The sequence below is a fragment of the Pseudoliparis swirei genome, chromosome 19 (assembly GCF_029220125.1).
Source record: "Pseudoliparis swirei isolate HS2019 ecotype Mariana Trench chromosome 19, NWPU_hadal_v1, whole genome shotgun sequence".
Classification (NCBI taxonomy): Eukaryota; Metazoa; Chordata; class Actinopteri; order Perciformes; family Liparidae; genus Pseudoliparis; species Pseudoliparis swirei.
Window position 1 is genome coordinate 2,228,861 of NC_079406.1, and position 17,672 is coordinate 2,246,532.

The following is a 17,672-nucleotide window of genomic DNA, read 5'->3' on the forward strand; positions in this document are numbered from 1 at the left end:
AATATCTTCCCCTGAATATTTTTTTAGAAGAATAATCACAATTTTCAGCGAGGCGGATTATAATTTCTTGCAGCATCTTTGTGTTTGTGTGCAATAAGAGAGACGTCTTGTAACTGTGATCTCTACTCCCCAGCTCCAAGATCTCTGTACAGCGCTGATAGCGGTGAGTTCAAACCTCCTCCGTTCTAGCTCTGTTTATATTTATATATATATATAGATATAGACCTATATATATATATATATATATATAAATATAGCTATATATATATACATATATATATATATATCTAGATATAGATCTAGATATATATATATATGTAAATGTTGCATGAAGATTAGCATTGCATCATAAATGACATGCACGCGCTGCACTCACGTCAACAAAGCTCCAGTATCACGTGCAAACACATCTGGAACCGTAGGATGTTTTTTGTTGGGGGTTGGTCAGCAGCGCCATCTACTGGCCGCAACCTGGTACTGCTCTCAGAAGTTTTAAAATGACATGAAAATAACAGGAAATTTCAGAAACTGTTTGCTTTTGCTGCGGTAGTATTTTACGACACTGCTTCCTTTGTTTTTAGATTTTGTCAGTAAGTCCGCCTCGCTGCCGGGATACGGACGCAACGGCATCCAGAGGGTGAGAACCAGACACTGCATGAATTACAGAGGCTCATTTTATGACAACATCTGTTGCATGTTCACTTTTAAAATGTGATTATGTGCTCTCCCTTCGAGAAACTCTCGTTATTTTTACGGTATACATTTTAGGATGCTTTAATTATGTGATGAAAGTGTCTTTGAGTACCTTGAAAAGCGCTATATACATGTTATGCATTATTATTGTTACATATCTCAGACTAAAACGCAGTATTTCCAGATGTTTAAGTCTCTGCTCCTCTCCACACCTGCAGCCTCAGAGTGCTGATTGCTACCAGTATGGCAGTGGCAGTGAGGTCAACTGGGGAAGCAGAGGTAGTTTAATGCAAACACACCTCCCACTTACCAGAGTGAATTCATTTGAAGGTTTCTATTGTACTGACTTCATTTAATTTGTTTCCCTCCCAGCTGAATACACGGTAAGAGTTTAAATTAATCACTTGAATCATTAATTCCATGTCGGGTTATCCTAAATTAATGTAAAGTAAGTGTCCAAAGTGTGGTGACGCGCGCTCCCTCTACTGCAGATTTACCCCTACGAGGCGCTCATTGTCACCACCAGGGGGCGCAACAGGCTGCCCAAAGAGGCAGACAGAGCCAGACTGGAGGTGAGGAAGAACTCTGTTCAATATTCTTCCGTTTCTAAACAATATATTCATTTATATTCATATTCATTTCTAATTTGTGTCAATTTCAACTCATTTTACAAGAGGTAGGCCTAAGGTGTGTAATTTTGGTTAAAAAAATACATTCTTTGTTGTTCATTCACTTAGTTTTTTCATAAAAGGTTCATTCAGGTAAGATAAGATGACTTAAGTCTGAATATGAATGTATTTGTATTTCATACGCCAAAAGAATAGCGTATCCTAGGAAATGCTGCATGCTAACTGTGTGTGTCTGCTCAGCGTCACCTGTCCCCAGAGGAGTTCCTGCAGGTGTTCAGCATGACTGTGGAGGATTTTGACCGGCTGGCTCTGTGGAAGAAAAACGACCTCAAGAAGCAGGCACGACTGTTTTAATAACTTCAGGACGTCCGGCGAATACACACGGCCGTAACCTGGAGCGAGAGAAAAGAGACATCCGGACGTGTTGCTCGATGTCACTGCCGATGGCTGAGGACCTGTTCCACGTCTCCTCGGAGGCGAGGCCGCGGAGGCGTTACGCACAGACGGACTGTCGCTGTGCAGCGTCGGCAATAGAGAGCGTAGTACATGACGGTGCTGGACGGGTGGAGGCATCGGGTGGAGGCATCGGGAGGGGACGACCAGAGCCGCAGCACTGGAACGTAAACAGGAGAATTTTAGCTTTGCCTTATTAGTTATGCTCTCTTCGTTATGAGTGTGCAGCACCAGCAATCTGAATGAGTAGAGTGAAGATGCCGTATATAAATATAGCATTTATGACACTTTATCAGCGTGAATGATTAGATGAGGAACAATGGGAGTGAGCATCACTTTGCTTTTGGTTTATAAGGATGCGTTTTGTTTACCCTGTCACCCGACACACCGGCTCCCTCTGGTTTACACTCATACACAACGGAACATGACACAACTTCTTCTTCTCTTTTTTTTGGTGAGAATGCAGATTATACAGATTTAGCAGATTACTTCCATGTGATGTTCTGGTTAAATAGTTGAATATAGATACAGTTCACTGTGCAGCTGTATGGTAAAAAAAACCTAAAAGGAGGTGCAATCCAGTAGATGAAGTCGAGGCAGTCCTCCTGCTCCACGTGGTCCAGCTCATCGCAATAGAACGATGACTCGATGTTTTAGGACGAGGACTCGTCATCCGTACGTTTATTGATTCTCTTTCAGAATGATAATCCAATAATTTTGTAGATACAGAGATTATATTCACTCACAATGAAACACTCTGCAAGGTATTTAACACGTACTGACGAAGATCCAGGGCTGTCGAAGACTTTACTTCCTTTGAATACTGTTCATTTTGTCACTAAAAATTAAAATGTAAACAAATTCTGTCATTATAATGTGGAGTTGGGAACCATTCACTTGGGAATCTTTTTGTTCAAGGATTTACTAGACCTATTATCTATGAAGGAGGAAAGTCCTCGTTTAACCTGAACAACAACCGAAGCGTCAAGAGTTGACGAAGTCTCGTCATTTCTCGCGAGACTTGCAGAAACTAGCGAAGACCGCAGCTCGGATCACGAATGCCGAACAAAACCCCTCTAAATCCAGTGTATTGCCGGTTTACACATCACTTTTTATGTTTGCAGACTATAAATTAAACTAACTATATAATACGTGTGTGTTTCGTTTGGCCAGAGCCTCCTCGTCATCGTTTCCAGTATGTTTTCAAGCTAACCGGTGTTACGGTTTAACAAGCGACCGCGTTACCTGGAGACTTTCAGCTGAACGCGTCCGTTGTTGTCATAGTTACAAAAGCTGTTGGAAACCGGAAGAGAACATATGTCACTATCTTCGTGAACGCCGAATTGTTTAATTTGTATACGATACACACAATGTAAACGAGAGGACAGCGAACGTTACTTTCCTATTTCCAACGGCTGTCGCAACTACGACAACGGCTCGACGTTCGGGTGAACGTCTCAAGTTAACACGGTTGCCTTTTAAACCGAAACACCGGTTAGCTTGAAAACATACTGGAAACGATGAATAGGAGGCTCTGGCTAAACGAAACACACACGTATTATATAGTTAGCTTAATGTGTAGTCTACCAACATAACACATCATGTGTAAACCGGCAATATACTGGTTGTAGGGGGGTTTGTTCGGCATTCGTGATCCGAGCTGCAGTCTTCGCTGGTTTCTGCAAGTCTCGCGAGAAACAACGAGTTTGACAGACGTTTTAAGAATTTGATAATGTACAGTACGGACTTTCTTTACGTCCCCAACGTGGAAGCGAATAGGGAAACTCCTAATTAACGTCAGGGATGGTTGAGCAGCAGCTCGTTCGGGCGCTAGGACCCTGCAGAGCAGCTGCCTCGAGCTCTCGACCAGCGGTGTGTGCCGACTGTATGGTGGCCGACGCTCTCACTCACTCATGGGCCTGCGGTGCAGAACCATCAGGCTCACATGGACGGCGCCAGAAGAGGAAGAGAAGAACCCAGCGGCACCAAATGTAAGTCTGCTCCCTCAAAGTATTCAAAAGAAGAAGAAGAAGAAAACACTCACGAAAAAGTATTCAGAACTTGTTTGCGGGTTTGCAAAGGTGACTTTTATGCATGCATGTTTGTCTGGTGTGTTGAGGGGTCCTTTATGCGGCTGTCAAAGCGGTATGGAGTGTGTGACACACGCACACACACACACACACACACACCTCTGTGACTGCAGCACCCTGCAGCTCGGCACTCTGGGCATGAGACACATGTTGGAAAAAAGTTTACATCAAATCGTGAGTTTTGTAATCTCTAAATGTCTGCAACCACTTGCACTGAATTATTTCTCACGGTCAATTTGTGTTTCGCTCTGTGTGACCCTGTGTTTGTCTTCACCCCCCCCCCCCCCCCCAGGCTGCTGTACATCTAATACACACTTTAGTTTAAACACATAAATAGTGTCTCTTCGTTCTCACAGAACCAGGTGGTTTCATCTGAAGTCTGATTGTTGTTATAGGAAGTGGAGCTCGAGGCAAATATCTGGATGTGGACATGAGATATTTTGGAGATTAAGTGCCCCCCCCCCCAGCATGACTTCATGACTTCTTTATGGAAACCAGTGCTTCTTGGGTTGTATAGCAATAAATACACCATGTGTTTCCACCCCATTGTGTGTGTGTGTGTGTTTTCAGGGAGGGGTACAATTGACCCCCCCCCCTGAGTGCTGTGTTGCACGGTTAGAGGTAGCAGGGCAAGAGGACCCGGTTTCCACTCTGAAGTTCTGGTTTCAGTTCGTCTTTGAGTTATTTTGATGTGTTTCTGTCTCATGTGTTTTTTAGAGCTGTGGAGGCTTGAGACTCGGACGTGTTGCCAGGCAGGTTAACATCAGAGGTAGAAGGACATGGGGCAAACTGTGAAACATACTTTATATTTATTCACAGTACATGTGGATTAAGAGGGCGTGGCCAGCGGTCGGTAGCAGAGCATCCAGAGTAGGAAGAATGTGTAGGTCGTATGGAGGAATTAAAATGTCTTAAGTATAAATAAATGAATGCATGAATAAATGAGAGAATAAAAAAATAAATGCTTAAATAAATGTATAAATAAATAAATACAAGAATAAATGTATGAATAAATAAATAAATACAGGAATGAATAAATATGAGTTATATCGAAACAAGAAATCATTAAATAAATAGATTTCTACATTTCTGTATTTCTTCATTTATTTATGTGTCCACACGTATTTCTTCATTTATGTATGCGTGCCATGTATGTGTCCTTGTATTTAAGCATTTATTTATTTATTCCTATATTTATTCATGCATTTATTTATTTATTTATACTTAAGACATTTGAAGTCCTCCATATCAGTTGTGTCCAGTTTGGGAGGTGTGTGTGTGTGTGTGTGTGTGTGTGTGTGTGTGTGTGTGTGTGTGTGTGTGTGTGTGTGTGTGTGTGTGTGTGTGTGTGTGTGTGTGTGTGTGTGTGTGTGTGTGTGTGTGTGTGTGTGTGTGTGTGTGTGTGTGTGTGTGTGTGTGTGTGTGTGTGTGTGTGTGTGTGTGTGTGTGTGTGTGTGTGTGTGTGTGTGTGTGTTTTCAGGTGGTTAGTGGTAGCAGGGACCCGTTCCACTGTGTTCTGGTTTCAGTTCGTGTGAGTTATTTTGATGTGTTCTGTCTCGTGTTTTAGAGCTGTGAGGCTTGAGACTCGGACGTGTTGCCAGGCAGGTTAACATCAGAGGTAGAAGGTGGTGCAAACTGTGTAACATACTTTATATTTATTCACAGTACATGTGGATGTAAGAGGGCGTGTGTGTGAGCATCCAGAGTAGGAAGAATGTGTGTGTGTGGAGGAATTAAATGTCTTAAGTATAAATAAATGAATGCATGAATAAATGAGAGAATAAAAATAAATGCTTAAATATAAATAAATACAAGAATAAATGTATGAATAAATAAATAAATACAGGAATGAATAAATATGAGTTATATCGAACAAAGAAATCATTAATAAATAGATTTCTACATTTCTGTATTTCTTCATTTATTTATGTGTCCACACGTATTTCTTCATTTATGTATGCGTGCATGTATGTGTCCTTGTATTTAAGCATTAAGTCCTCCCATATTTGTGTGTGTGTGTGTGTGTGTGTGTGTGTGTGTGTGTGTGTGTGTGTGTGTGTGTGTGTGTGTGTGTGTGTGTGTGTGTGTGTGTGTGTGTGTGTGTGTGTGTGTGTGTGTGTGTGTGTGTGTGTGTGTGTGTGTGTGTGTGTGTGTGTGTGAATGTTCTTCTGGACTGCCTTTCTGTGTGTGTGTGTGTGTGTAAACACCACAGGAGGAAGCACGCGGTCCCCGGGGAGCACGCTCCTGTTTACGGATCGGCTTCTGCTCCTTGACTTATCCTAAAATAAAAACCCAAGTGTTACAACTCTCCCAATAATTGAGTCACCCACCCATCGTTGATGTCTAAAATTCTAAATTTTGCCCAGCGTTGGCTTTTAATGGATCAGTTGAGACGGTTTTCTTGGTTTGGGGTTCCCCGCGTTGCCGCTGCAGCTCGGGGAGGTTGACGAGAGGCGGAGCTCTCCCGGCCAGCTGGAGCAGCGGCGGTGTAATAAAGGTTTTTCGTTTTTTTCCACGGTCGCCTCTGCAGAGCACCGGGTGGGCGTGAGAGGGGAGAGGCCGAGCGCGTCGCGGCGCGGGGATCGTCCGGCGCCGCGGCCCAGAGGACGTGATGAATCGTGGCTATTGTCAGGGTGTGTGTTTCGGAGCATGTGGAAGAAGTTGTGGACGCGATGACGCACGTGAATTTAAAAACTGCTGCATGTGCACGAGATCCCTGAACTCCCTCCGCGTCGTTCCTCGAACCAGATCTTACGTGCACATTCCTCTGGAGCTTCGCTTAGTCCACGGCGCTCGGCTCGGGAAGTCGTTCAGAACGTGTGTTTGAGTGGCAACAGGGATTTGAATTGTTCAAAAAGTTGTCATTAAAACGCGGTGTCAGCGGTTTCGGGTCAGTCGGGGTCAAGGAGCGCCATTTTTTTGGGTCCGCTGTCGTCATCCGGCCAGAGGTCGTGACCTCACTGTTACTCATGGCTATGAATATGCATCTTTACACGAGAGGAAAGTCTGCAGCTAATGGAGATGAGATAGAATGCTGTTGAACGGTAACCACGGCAACAACAGAAGCTCTTCCCGCTGTTCTGATTTCAGATTCATTGGCCGTGTGCGTGTGCACATGCATGTCATTAGACCGCGGTTACACGTATACACACTCCTCGTACATGCATGTAACATACAAATAACAGGATGAATGTAAGAAAGATATTGAATAGCAAAATATATGAACAATATAAAAACAACAACAGTTGTGGATGTTAGTGCGGAAAGAAAGTGGCGCTACTGCAGGTTTACAGATGAAGAGTTCATCTTTTTTAAATGGCTTAAATTTAAATGTGGATTCCTGGGTCCCGCTCGACTTTTCTATTGATGTCTCCATCTTCTAACCAATGGAAACAGCTATAATAATATCAATATTAATAATAAGACAGATATATAGAGGGAATCTCCCTTCCGTGTGTGCTTTTAGTTAGACGTACGAAGTTTCATGAGTTCCCTCGTCTTATTCGCCCCATCAGACTTCATCAAGGTGTTTCTTCTTCTTGGAATCGGTGTGCAGACACGCCGACGCTCCGACATGCGTGAGATCACGCGTGATCTGCCCCATCACGCGTGATCTGCCCCATCACGCACGGCTGTAAATCACGCTGACGGAGGACCAGTCCCGTAACAAGTGGAATTCCCCTCTTTAACCCTCGGGTGATGAGATCACTATGATTCATACATCTGAGGTGTGTGTGTGTGTGTGTGTGCATTGTGCAATGGTCATTCTCTGCACAGCTGTTTATATAGGGTTACCATGGCGATATGCTGCACAACATTACAGCAGGCGAGTATAGAGTGTGTGTCACTGGGAAATATGATGTGTTCTCCTGCTGCACAGTGTGAAGAGTGACTGTGTGTGTATGTGTGTGTGTGTGTGTGTTTATGTGTGTGTGTGTGTGTGTGTGTGTGTGTGTGTGTGTGTGTGTGTGTGTGTGTGTGTGTGTGTGTGTGCGCAGGTACAGGCAAGATGATTGGAGGGACTTGGCAGAGAGTCTGAGTTATTTGACTATGTGTTGCATACTTGCAGCCGTGATTTAGCACTGACACATGATTAATAATCCTGTAAGATGATGAATAATCATGTTTTGTCGTGTGTTGTGGCCTCATGATGCGTCCAGCAGCGCCAACGGGTCAGAGAAGTCGTCTTCTAGCAGCTGATTTGTGGTTCTTGTCTCGTCACCTCCCGGCGACGTGTTTCATTCTGATCCGATCGTCTCTCTCGTCTCTGAACTCGAGGAACGATCCGGGGACTTTGTTTGTTTTCTCAAATGACGACGATACCGTTTCATAAAGTTCTGTTCACGGCAGAATGAACGGAGAGAGTCGAGTTCTCACAAAAAAATCCCAAATGGAGACAAAGCGGCTCCCCCCCCCCCCATGTGTTTGTGTGTGTGCCTGTGTGCCTGTGTGTGTGTGTGTGTGTGTGCTATCACTTGGTATGTGCCTTTCTGTGTGTCTCTGTGTTTGTTTGTCTCTATGTGTGTGTGTGTGTGTGTCTTTCTGTTTGCTGTCTGTGCGTGTGTGTGCATGTGTCTCTTTCTCTGTACATGTGTGTCTCTCTCTGTCTGTGTGTGTGTCTCTGTGTGTATCTTTCTGTGTGTGTGTGTCTCTCTGTTTGCTGTGTGTGTGTGTGTGTATGTGTGAGTGTGTGTGCATGTGGTTCTTTCTCTGTACACGTGTGTCTCTGTGCGTGTGTGTGTGCATGTGTGTCTCTTTCTGTCTGTGTGTGTATATTTCTGTGTGTGTGTGTCTCTGTGTGTGTGTTTGTGTGTGTGTGTGTGTGTGTGTGGATATGTGTGTGTGTGTGTGTCCCTGTGTGTGTGTCCCTGTGTGTGTGTCCCTGTGTGTGTCCCTGTGTGTGTCCCTGTGTGTGTGTCCCTGTGTGTGTGTCCCTGTGTGTGAGTCCCTGTGTGTGTGTCCCTGTGTGTGTGTCCCTGTGTGAGTCCCTGTGTGTGAGTCCCTGTGTGTGTGTCCCTGTGTGAGTCCCTGTGTGTGAGTCCCTGTGTGTGAGTCCCTGTGTGTCCCTGTGTGTGTCCCTGTGTGTGTCCCTGTGTGTGAGTCCCTGTGTGTGAGTCCCTGTGTGAGTCCCTGTGTGTGTCCCTGTGTGTGTCCCTGTGTGTGAGTCCCTGTGTGAGTCCCTGTGTGTGTGTCCCTGTGTGTGTGTCCCTGTGTGAGTCCCTGTGTGTGAGTCCCTGTGTGAGTCCCTGTGTGTGTGTCCCTGTGTGAGTCCCTGTGTGTGTCCCTGTGTGTGTCCCTGTGTGTGTGTCCCTGTGTGTGAGTCCCTGTGTGAGTCCCTGTGTGAGTCCCTGTGTGTGTGTCCCTGTGTGTGTGTCCCTGTGTGTGTGAGTCCCTGTGTGTGAGTCCCTGTGTGAGTCCCTGTGTGAGTCCCTGTGTGTGAGTCCCTGTGTGTGAGTCCCTGTGTGTGAGTCCCTGTGTGTGTCCCTGTGTGTGTCCCTGTGTGTGTGTCCCTGTGTGAGTCCCTGTGTGAGTCCCTGTGTGTGTCCCTGTGTGTGTGTCCCTGTGTGTGTCCCTGTGTGTGAGTCCCTGTGTGTGAGTCCCTGTGTGTGTGTCCCTGTGTGTGAGTCCCTGTGTGAGTCCCTGTGTGTGAGTCCCTGTGTGAGTCCCTGTGTGTGTCCCTGTGTGTGCGTCCCTGTGTGAGTCCCTGTGTGTGTCCCTGTGTGTGTGTGTCCCTGTGTGTGAGTCCCTGTGTGTGAGTCCCTGTGTGTGTGTGTCTGTGTGTGAGTCCCTGTGTGTGTCCCTGTGTGTGTCCCTGTGTGTGTCCCTGTGTGTGTCCCTGTGTGAGTCCCTGTGTGTGAGTCCCTGTGTGTGAGTCCCTGTGTGTGTGTCCCTGTGTGTGAGTCCCTGTGTGTGAGTCCCTGTGTGTGTGTCCCTGTGTGTGAGTCCCTGTGTGAGTCCCTGTGTGTGTGTGTCCCTGTGTGTGAGTCCCTGTGTGTGTCCCTGTGTGTGTCCCTGTGTGAGTCCCTGTGTGTGAGTCCCTGTGTGTGTGTCCCTGTGTGTGAGTCCCTGTGTGTGAGTCCCTGTGTGTGTCCCTGTGTGAGTCCCTGTGTGTGTCCCTGTGTGTGAGTCCCTGTGTGTGAGTCCCTGTGTGAGTCCCTGTGTGTGTGTCCCTGTGTGTGAGTCCCTGTGTGAGTCCCTGTGTGTGAGTCCCTGTGTGTGTCCCTGTGTGTGAGTCCCTGTGTGTGAGTCCCTGTGTGTGTGTCCCTGTGTGTGTGTCCCTGTGTGTGAGTCCCTGTGTGTGTCCCTGTGTGTGTCCCTGTGTGTGTGTCCCTGTGTGTGTCCCTGTGTGTGTGTCCCTGTGTGAGTCCCTGTGTGAGTCCCTGTGTGAGTCCCTGTGTGTGTCCCTGTGTGTGTCCCTGTGTGTGCGTCCCTGTGTGTGTGTCCCTGTGTGAGGAGACATAGCCGGGCGGTGATGTCATCGGTCTGGAGGCTGATCCCAGATCTGCACTGTGGGGCCTTTGTCTGGCAGCCGGCTGAGTCGAGCCCTCTGTGTGCGACCCCAGACCTGCTGAATGGATCTGGGAGCGGGAGATGAGGAGACGACGAGACAGACGTCCCCTACACATAACGCTCAGCTCGGTGACCTTTGACCCCAGTCCGTATTGAGAAATACCCATGATGCAACTGTTGCAACAGCAGTTTTTGTGTTGCACACGTCCCCACGTCTGGCAGATTTCACCATCATTGAGCTAACGACATGTAACCGCAGGCCCTTGACTGTGTGTGTGTTGTGTGGTTTGTGTGTGTGTGTGTGTGTGTGTGTGTGTGTGGACATCAAAAGCTTCTGTGCTCCTCCGCTGCCCTTCAAAAGCCAGTTCATGCTCAAGCAGGTGAGTGGGAGTGCACCAGCCCATAATACTCCCCCTCCGTCACCATGGAGACGGGCCAATGGCTGACGAGGCCCAATGGCTGCGAGTCTTGTTCTCTCTCTGTGAGCCAATCAGAAGAGAGGATGCACATTCAAGATATCCCTGTGTTGTAGGCATTGAATACACACAGATACACATTGAGTACACATTGAATACACATGTACACATTGAATACACATGTACACATTGAGTACACATGTACACACACATGTATGTACACACACACACACATGTACACATTGAATACACATGTACACATTGAATACACACATGTACACATTGAATACACATGTACACATTGAGTACACATTGAATACACACATGTACACACATGTATTGAATACACACACACCAGCCGTCTGCCTCTCAGAGCCCTCCAGAGGGTCCCTGGCCCGGGTCTCTCTCCTGTGTGTTGTGTAGTGTTTGTGCGTTGCAGCCGGGATGTGGGGATGTGGTGCTGCTGTGTTTTATGAGAACCCGGAGCACAAACACAGCGGGGAGAACAGATTTTTCCACCATTTACGACTCCTCCGAACCCGATAAGCGCTCCCACGTGCTCCGCCTCACCTGCCGCTCCACCTCGGCGGGTCTGCGTTGTGTGTGTGTGTGTATGCACATTCATCGTAAGGAATGCTCTCGCTCTCTCTGGGGGTCTACCTGCAGGGGCCAAACGAAGGGGCTCTTCATAACGGCCCATTCAAAAGCTCCATTATGTTGTCGGAATGTTTCTTCTTTTAAATACAGTTGTAGAAGCCTCGTTCAATTCTATCCGGCCTAGGATCTCGACGGGGGTCAAAGTGAAAGGAAAAGGGGGGGGGCGGGGTCAGCTGACAGGAACAGGAAACAGAAGGCCGGAGGTGATACGTGATGTCATCGGAGGAGTGGAGGAAGTGCATCTCTGCAGGGAGCTCGCCGTGAACCGACGTGGGGCAGGAAACGTGTTCTTTGTGTTTGCATCGTGCGGATTGATCGCTCTCTGAGGGCCTTCGGAAGCAGAGCGAGTAATGTGTGATGGAGAGGTCGTTAAGGAGAGAGAGGAGAGGAGAGAGGAGCTCAGTGTATCCTAATCGTCCATAAGGAGAGAGGAGAGGAGAGAGGTGCTCAGTGTATCCTAAACGTCCATAAGGAGAGAGGAGAGAGGAGCTCACTGTCTCCTAAGTGTCCATAAGGAAAGAGGAGAGGAGAGAGGAGCTCAGTGTATCCTAAACCTCCATAAGGAGAGAGGAGAGGAGAGGAGAGAGGAGCTCAGTGTATCCTAATCGTCCATAAGGAGAGAGGAGAGGAAAGAGGAGCTCAGTGTATCCTAAACCTCCATAAGGAGAGGAGAGAGGAGCTCAGTGTATCCTAATCGTCCATAAGGAGAGAGGAGAGGAGAGAGGAGCTCAGTGTATCCTAATCGTCCATAAGGAGAGGAGAGAGGAGCTCAGTGTATCCTAGATGTCCATAAGGAGAGAGGAGAGGAAAGAGGAGCTCAGTGTATCCTAATCATCCATAAGGAGAGAGGAGAGGAGAGAGAGGAGCTCAGTGTCTCCTAAGTGTCCATAAGGAGAGAGGAGAGGAGAGGAGAGAGGAGCTCAGTGTATCCTAATCATCCATGAGGAGAGGAGAGAGGACAGAGGAGAGGAGAGAGGTGCTCAGTGTATCCTAATCGTCCATAAGGAGAGAGGAGAGGAGAGAGGAGCTCAGTGTATCCTAAACCTCCATAAGGAGAGAGGAGAGGAGAGAGGAGCTCAGTGTATCCTAAAACCTCTATAAGGAGAGAGGAGAGGAGAGAGGAGCTCAGTGTATCCTAAACATCCATAAGGAGAGAGGAGAGAGGAGCTCAGTGTATCCTAAACATCCATAAGGAGAGAGGAGAGGAGAGAGGAGCTCAGTGTATCCTAAACGTCCATAAGGAAAGAGGAGAGGAGAGAGGAGCTCAGTGTATCCTAAAACCTCCATAAAGAGAGAGGAGCTCAGTGTATCCTAAACCTCCATAAGGAGAGAGGAGAGAGGAGCTCAGTGTATCCTAATCGTCCCCTAGCAGCCTTTCAGCCTCTAGCAGCATCTCTAGGTCTGGACCAGGTGAACCTTATTCAGCTATCAGACTATAAGAGGAGAGTCTTCGGTCTCCATGGCGACCGGCTCTGTTTACCTGTCGTGGTGCTCCGATGCCCGGACTTGTTTCGCTCCGGGAGAGACGAGGAGCGTCAGCCTCGGGAAATGCCTGGAATCCTGAGGAGTCGAGCGCGAGGAGGTGTTCATCGTGAGGGGCGGTGGGAGGCACAGCTCCTCATGTAGTTTAAAAAAAACAAAAAAGCTTGACACATCTGGCGATCTGGCTGAGCTCACCTTTGTTTAGCGTGAAGTCTGCACACGCCTCACGGTTCAGAGGCAACACAGACGTCCGTTTGTTCTTCTATTTGTCTCTCGTCTTTCTTTTGTTCAGCTTCTTCTTCTTTGGTGTTCAGAGATGCACGTGCATGCAGCTTTGAAGCCTGAGTTTGGGAGGTGGTGTGGAGATAACCCTCTCAGGCCGTGAAGATAACGTGAGCCTCGGCTCTGACCCCGATGCCTCCGTGACTCCTAACATGAGACATGAGGCTCTGACCCCGATGCCTCCGTGACTCCTAACATGAGACATGAGGCTCTGACCCCGATGCCACCGTGACTCCTAACATGAGACATGAGGCTCTGACCCCGATGCCTCCGTGACTCCTAACATGAGACATGAGGCTCTGACCCCGATGCCTCCGTGACTCCAAACATGAGACATGAGGCTCTGACCCCGATGCCACCGTGACTCCTAACATGAGACATGAGGCTCTGACCCCGATGCCACCGTGACTCCTAACGTGAGACATGAGGCTCTGACCCCGATGCTTCCGTGACTCCTAACATGAGACATGAGGCTCTGACCCCGATGCCTCCGTGACTCCTAACATGAGACATGAGGCTCTGACCCCGATGCCTCCGTGACTCCTAACATGAGACATGAGGCTCTGACCCCGATGCCTCCGTGACTCCTAACATGAGACATGAGGCTCTGACCCCGATGCCTCCGTGACTCCTAACATGAGACATGAGGCTCTGACCCCGATGCCTCCGTGACTCTAACATGAGACATGAGGCTCTGACCCCGATGCCTCCGTGACTCCTAACATGAGACATGAGGCTCTGACCCCGATGCCTCCGTGACTCCTAACATGAGACATGAGGCTCTGACCCCGATGCCACCGTGACTCCTAACATGAGACATGAGGCTCTGACCCCGATACCTCCGTGACTCCTAACATGAGACATGAGGCTCTGACCCCGATGCCTCCGTGACTCCTAACATGAGCCATGAGGCTCTGACCCCGATGCCTCCGTGACTCCTAACATGAGCCATGAGGCTCTGACCCCGATGCCTCCGTGACTCCTAACATGAGCCATGAGGCTCTGACCCCGATGCCTCCGTGACTCCTAACATGAGACATGAGGCTCTGACCCCGATGCCTCCGTGACTCCTAACATGAGACATGAGGCTCTGACCCCGATGCCTCCGTGACTCCTAACATGAGACACGAGGCTCTGACCCCGATGCCTCCGTGACTCCTAACATGAGCCATGAGGCTCTGACCCCGATGCCTCCGTGACTCCTAACATGAGCCATGAGGCTCTGACCCCGATGCCTCCGTGACTCCTAACATGAGACATGAGGCTCTGACCCCGATGCCACCGTGACTCCTAACGTGAGACATGAGGCTCTGACCCCGATGCCACCGTGACTCCTAACGTGAGACATGAGGCTCTGACCCCGATGCTTCCGTGACTCCTAACATGAGACATGAGGCTCTGACCCCGATGCCTCCGTGACTCCTAACATGAGACATGAGGCTCTGACCCGATACCTTCGTGACTCCTAACATGAGACATGAGGCTCTGACCCCGATGCCTCCGTGACTCCTAACATGAGACATGAGGCTCTGACCCCGATGCCTCCGTGACTCCTAACATGAGACATGAGGCTCTGACCCCGATGCCTCCGTGACTCCTAACATGAGACATGAGGCTCTGACCCCGATGCCTCCGTGACTCCTAACATGAGACATGAGGCTCTGACCCCGATACCTCCGTGACTCCTAACATGAGACATGAGGCTCTGACCCCGATGTCACCGTGACTCCTAACATGAGACATGAGGCTCTGACCCCGATGCCACCGTGACTCCTAACATGAGACATGAGGCTCTGACCCCGATGCCTCCGTGACTCCTAACATGAGACTCGAGGCTCGCTTCACACAACAAAGAAAACAAAAACTCTTTCTTCATTTTATTGAAAAAAAAAGTTGCGGGTCATATTGTTCAGCCTGAAGAAAGACTCCCACACTGTGTGTGTGTACAGTGTGTGTGTGTGTGTGTGTGTGGACACCTCAAAGTCCTCAACCTGCAGGTCTCCTTCATGCGGCTGAACATCCAAAGACAATAAGGAAGAAGAGACTTCTCTTCTTCTTCTTCTTCTTCTCTCCTCCTTCTTCTTCTTCCTTTTCCTTTTCTTTTTTCTATTCCTCTTCTTCTCCTACACCTTCTTTTTCTTCTCCTCCGCCTCCTTCTTCTTCTTTTTCTATCTCTTCTTCTTCTTCTTCTTCTTCTTCAAATACAGGAAGTCTAAGATGATGAGATTTCAGGTTTTAAGTGACTCCTCTCCTCCTCCTCCTCCATCCGTGGTCTTGCAGCTTGAGTTCACAGCTTCACTACTGAGGTCAGAGGTCACATTTAGTCACAGTGAGGTGTGTCTGGGGGCATTTGTCACAGCAAGGAGAGGATTGTTTTTTTGGGGGGGGGCATTTGGAAGCAGTAGAAATGCCTCGGGGATGTTTCTGGCCCGAGCGTCGGACGAGTCGGTCACTGTCTCCAGGTATTTCATCGTGTCTCATGGAGATCTCCGTTCGCTCTGTTGACTTCTTTTCTGAAAGTGAAATGAATCTCTTGGTCCTATTTGTCGTCTTGTTGTTTAAATTAAAATCCTCCTCGTCGGACGAGTTCTCAGCTCGAGTTCTGACGACATTTATCGTTTTAAAGTTAGAGTTGGCTCTGGGTCAAAGGGTTTATGTTCATCTATAAATAATGTATTCATTAAAACAGTAATTTCCTGTTCACCATAGCGACATGAGAGCGGCGTCGACCTCCTCACCCACCATGTTTTCTTTTAACTAAAGCGTGTTCAAAGGAGGGCTCCACCGGCCGGTGGTCCGGTTGAGTTTATTTATCTCTTAATCTGACACGGCGTTGTGCAGCCGACAGCCGGCTGGCTGTGTGCGCCTCCACAGCAGCGAGGTCGAGAGCATGTGGGGTCCTGCAGCTAGAGGTGTACCTGTGTGAAGGGCTCATGGGTTTGTTTGTGCATGCATGTGGGGTCCTGTACCTGGTGGTGTTCCTGTGTGATGGGTTTGTTTGTGCATGCATGTGGGGTCCTGTACCTGTGTAAAGGGCTCATGAGTTTGTTAGCCCTTGTGCAGTGACTTGAAGGCAGCGTGTTGCATCGTGTCTCATGAATCCGCCTCGAGGCAACAAGTCAACGCCGTGTAACTCCAGAAAAAGTCTCAACTTACCTCTCCTCTCCAGAGCCTCTCGATCTCTGATACATATTTAATTTAAACAAAGGCATTTCCACTATCCAGGTCACATGTTCCTGGTATCTTCAGGAGGAAGTGACCCCGGTAAAGAAGCACAATGTGTTGTTCACAGACTTTTTATGTGCGACTAGTTAAAGGTTAATGAAGCATCGAGGGGAAGAATGTAAGAGGATGAAGAATGCGGGTTAGCCATTAGTCGACATGTGTGTGTTTACACAGCGAGCCGATCCCCGGGATTACAGCGGGGGGGGGGGGGGGGCTTTACACACACACACACACACACAAAGAGAGCACCCAGAAAAATAAAGACCAGAGGGGAGTGGATTTAAGTATCTGTTGACTCACAACTTTTTAAACTTCTTTTTAAAATCATCATCATCGAGCCGACCGGGGGTTTAAATGTGTGACCCATGACGTCCACCAGGACTCATGAAGTCCTCCAGGACCCATGAAGTCCTCCAGGAGCCTTTTCAAAACCACACCACCTGAAACTAAACAGTACTTTAAAACTCAGGAATCTCATTGGAGTCCACACACACACACATGGAGCGCCCAGAAGGGAGGGGCAGCAGAGAGGGTGGGAGGGAGGAGGAGGGAGATAACCGATCCGAGGGAGGAAGGCAGGTCAGAGACGTGTGAGCTCAGCAGCAGGACGGCCGCCGCTCACCTGAAGACTTCACGGAGAGGCTCCGCTCCGGGAATACACACCTCCTCCCGCACGCCGCTGCGTCTCCTCGGAGAGGAGGAGGAGGAGGAGGAGGAGGATGGTGGGACTCTCATCCACGGCTGTGGAGGGTGAGTGTTGCGGGGGCTTCGTCCGCAGGTATCTGGAGATGTGTGAACATAGCGATGAGGCGGCGGGTGTGTGTGTGTGTGTGTGTGTGGGGGGGTCGCTGCCTCCTAGACTCGGGGAGCGTTGCATTTTTTTAATTTAGCCACTCTCGGGATGCAAATTCTGGTTTGCGATGAGCTGGAATGTCGACCTGCGACAGTGTTGTGAAACCGAGTCGTTGGATGTTGTTGTTTTAAGAGAAGAAGAAGAAGAAGAAGAAGAAGAAGAAGAAGAAGAAGAAGAAGAGCCCTCGGGCATCAAAAAAGAAAGAAGGGAGGAGAACCAACCTGTGCAGCCGATGTGAGGTCACCTCATCACCTCATCACTCTTCTTCGTGTTTGTGGACGTGTTGGTGCAGGTGCTCCACCCGCTGACATTACTCCCCCTCCTCCCCCCCTCCTCCATCAGATTGTACAGAAGTCTCCTTAAAGCTCTGCTAAGCAAACGA

General features: G+C 48.4%; 2 protein-coding genes across 2 annotated transcripts in view; both read left to right on the forward strand.

Moving 5' to 3' along the window:
- ablim3 (actin binding LIM protein family, member 3) overlaps positions 1–2,650 on the forward strand; it is a 47,860-nt gene extending 45,210 nt beyond the window's left edge. The window contains exons 18-23 of the mRNA XM_056439967.1: positions 134–163; positions 582–637; positions 912–972; positions 1,066–1,076; positions 1,185–1,265; positions 1,563–2,650. Of these exons, the coding sequence (XP_056295942.1) occupies positions 134–163; positions 582–637; positions 912–972; positions 1,066–1,076; positions 1,185–1,265; positions 1,563–1,676 (353 nt within the window). The 3' untranslated portion in view covers positions 1,677–2,650. The remainder of the gene's footprint in view (positions 1–133; positions 164–581; positions 638–911; positions 973–1,065; positions 1,077–1,184; positions 1,266–1,562) is intronic.
- A 746-nt stretch (positions 2,651–3,396) lies between these two features.
- The window catches only part of afap1l1a (actin filament associated protein 1-like 1a), a 36,450-nt gene continuing 22,174 nt past the window's right edge, over positions 3,397–17,672 (forward strand). The window contains exon 1 of the mRNA XM_056439439.1: positions 3,397–3,766. Within this exon, the coding sequence (XP_056295414.1) occupies positions 3,721–3,766 (46 nt within the window). The 5' untranslated portion in view covers positions 3,397–3,720. The remainder of the gene's footprint in view (positions 3,767–17,672) is intronic.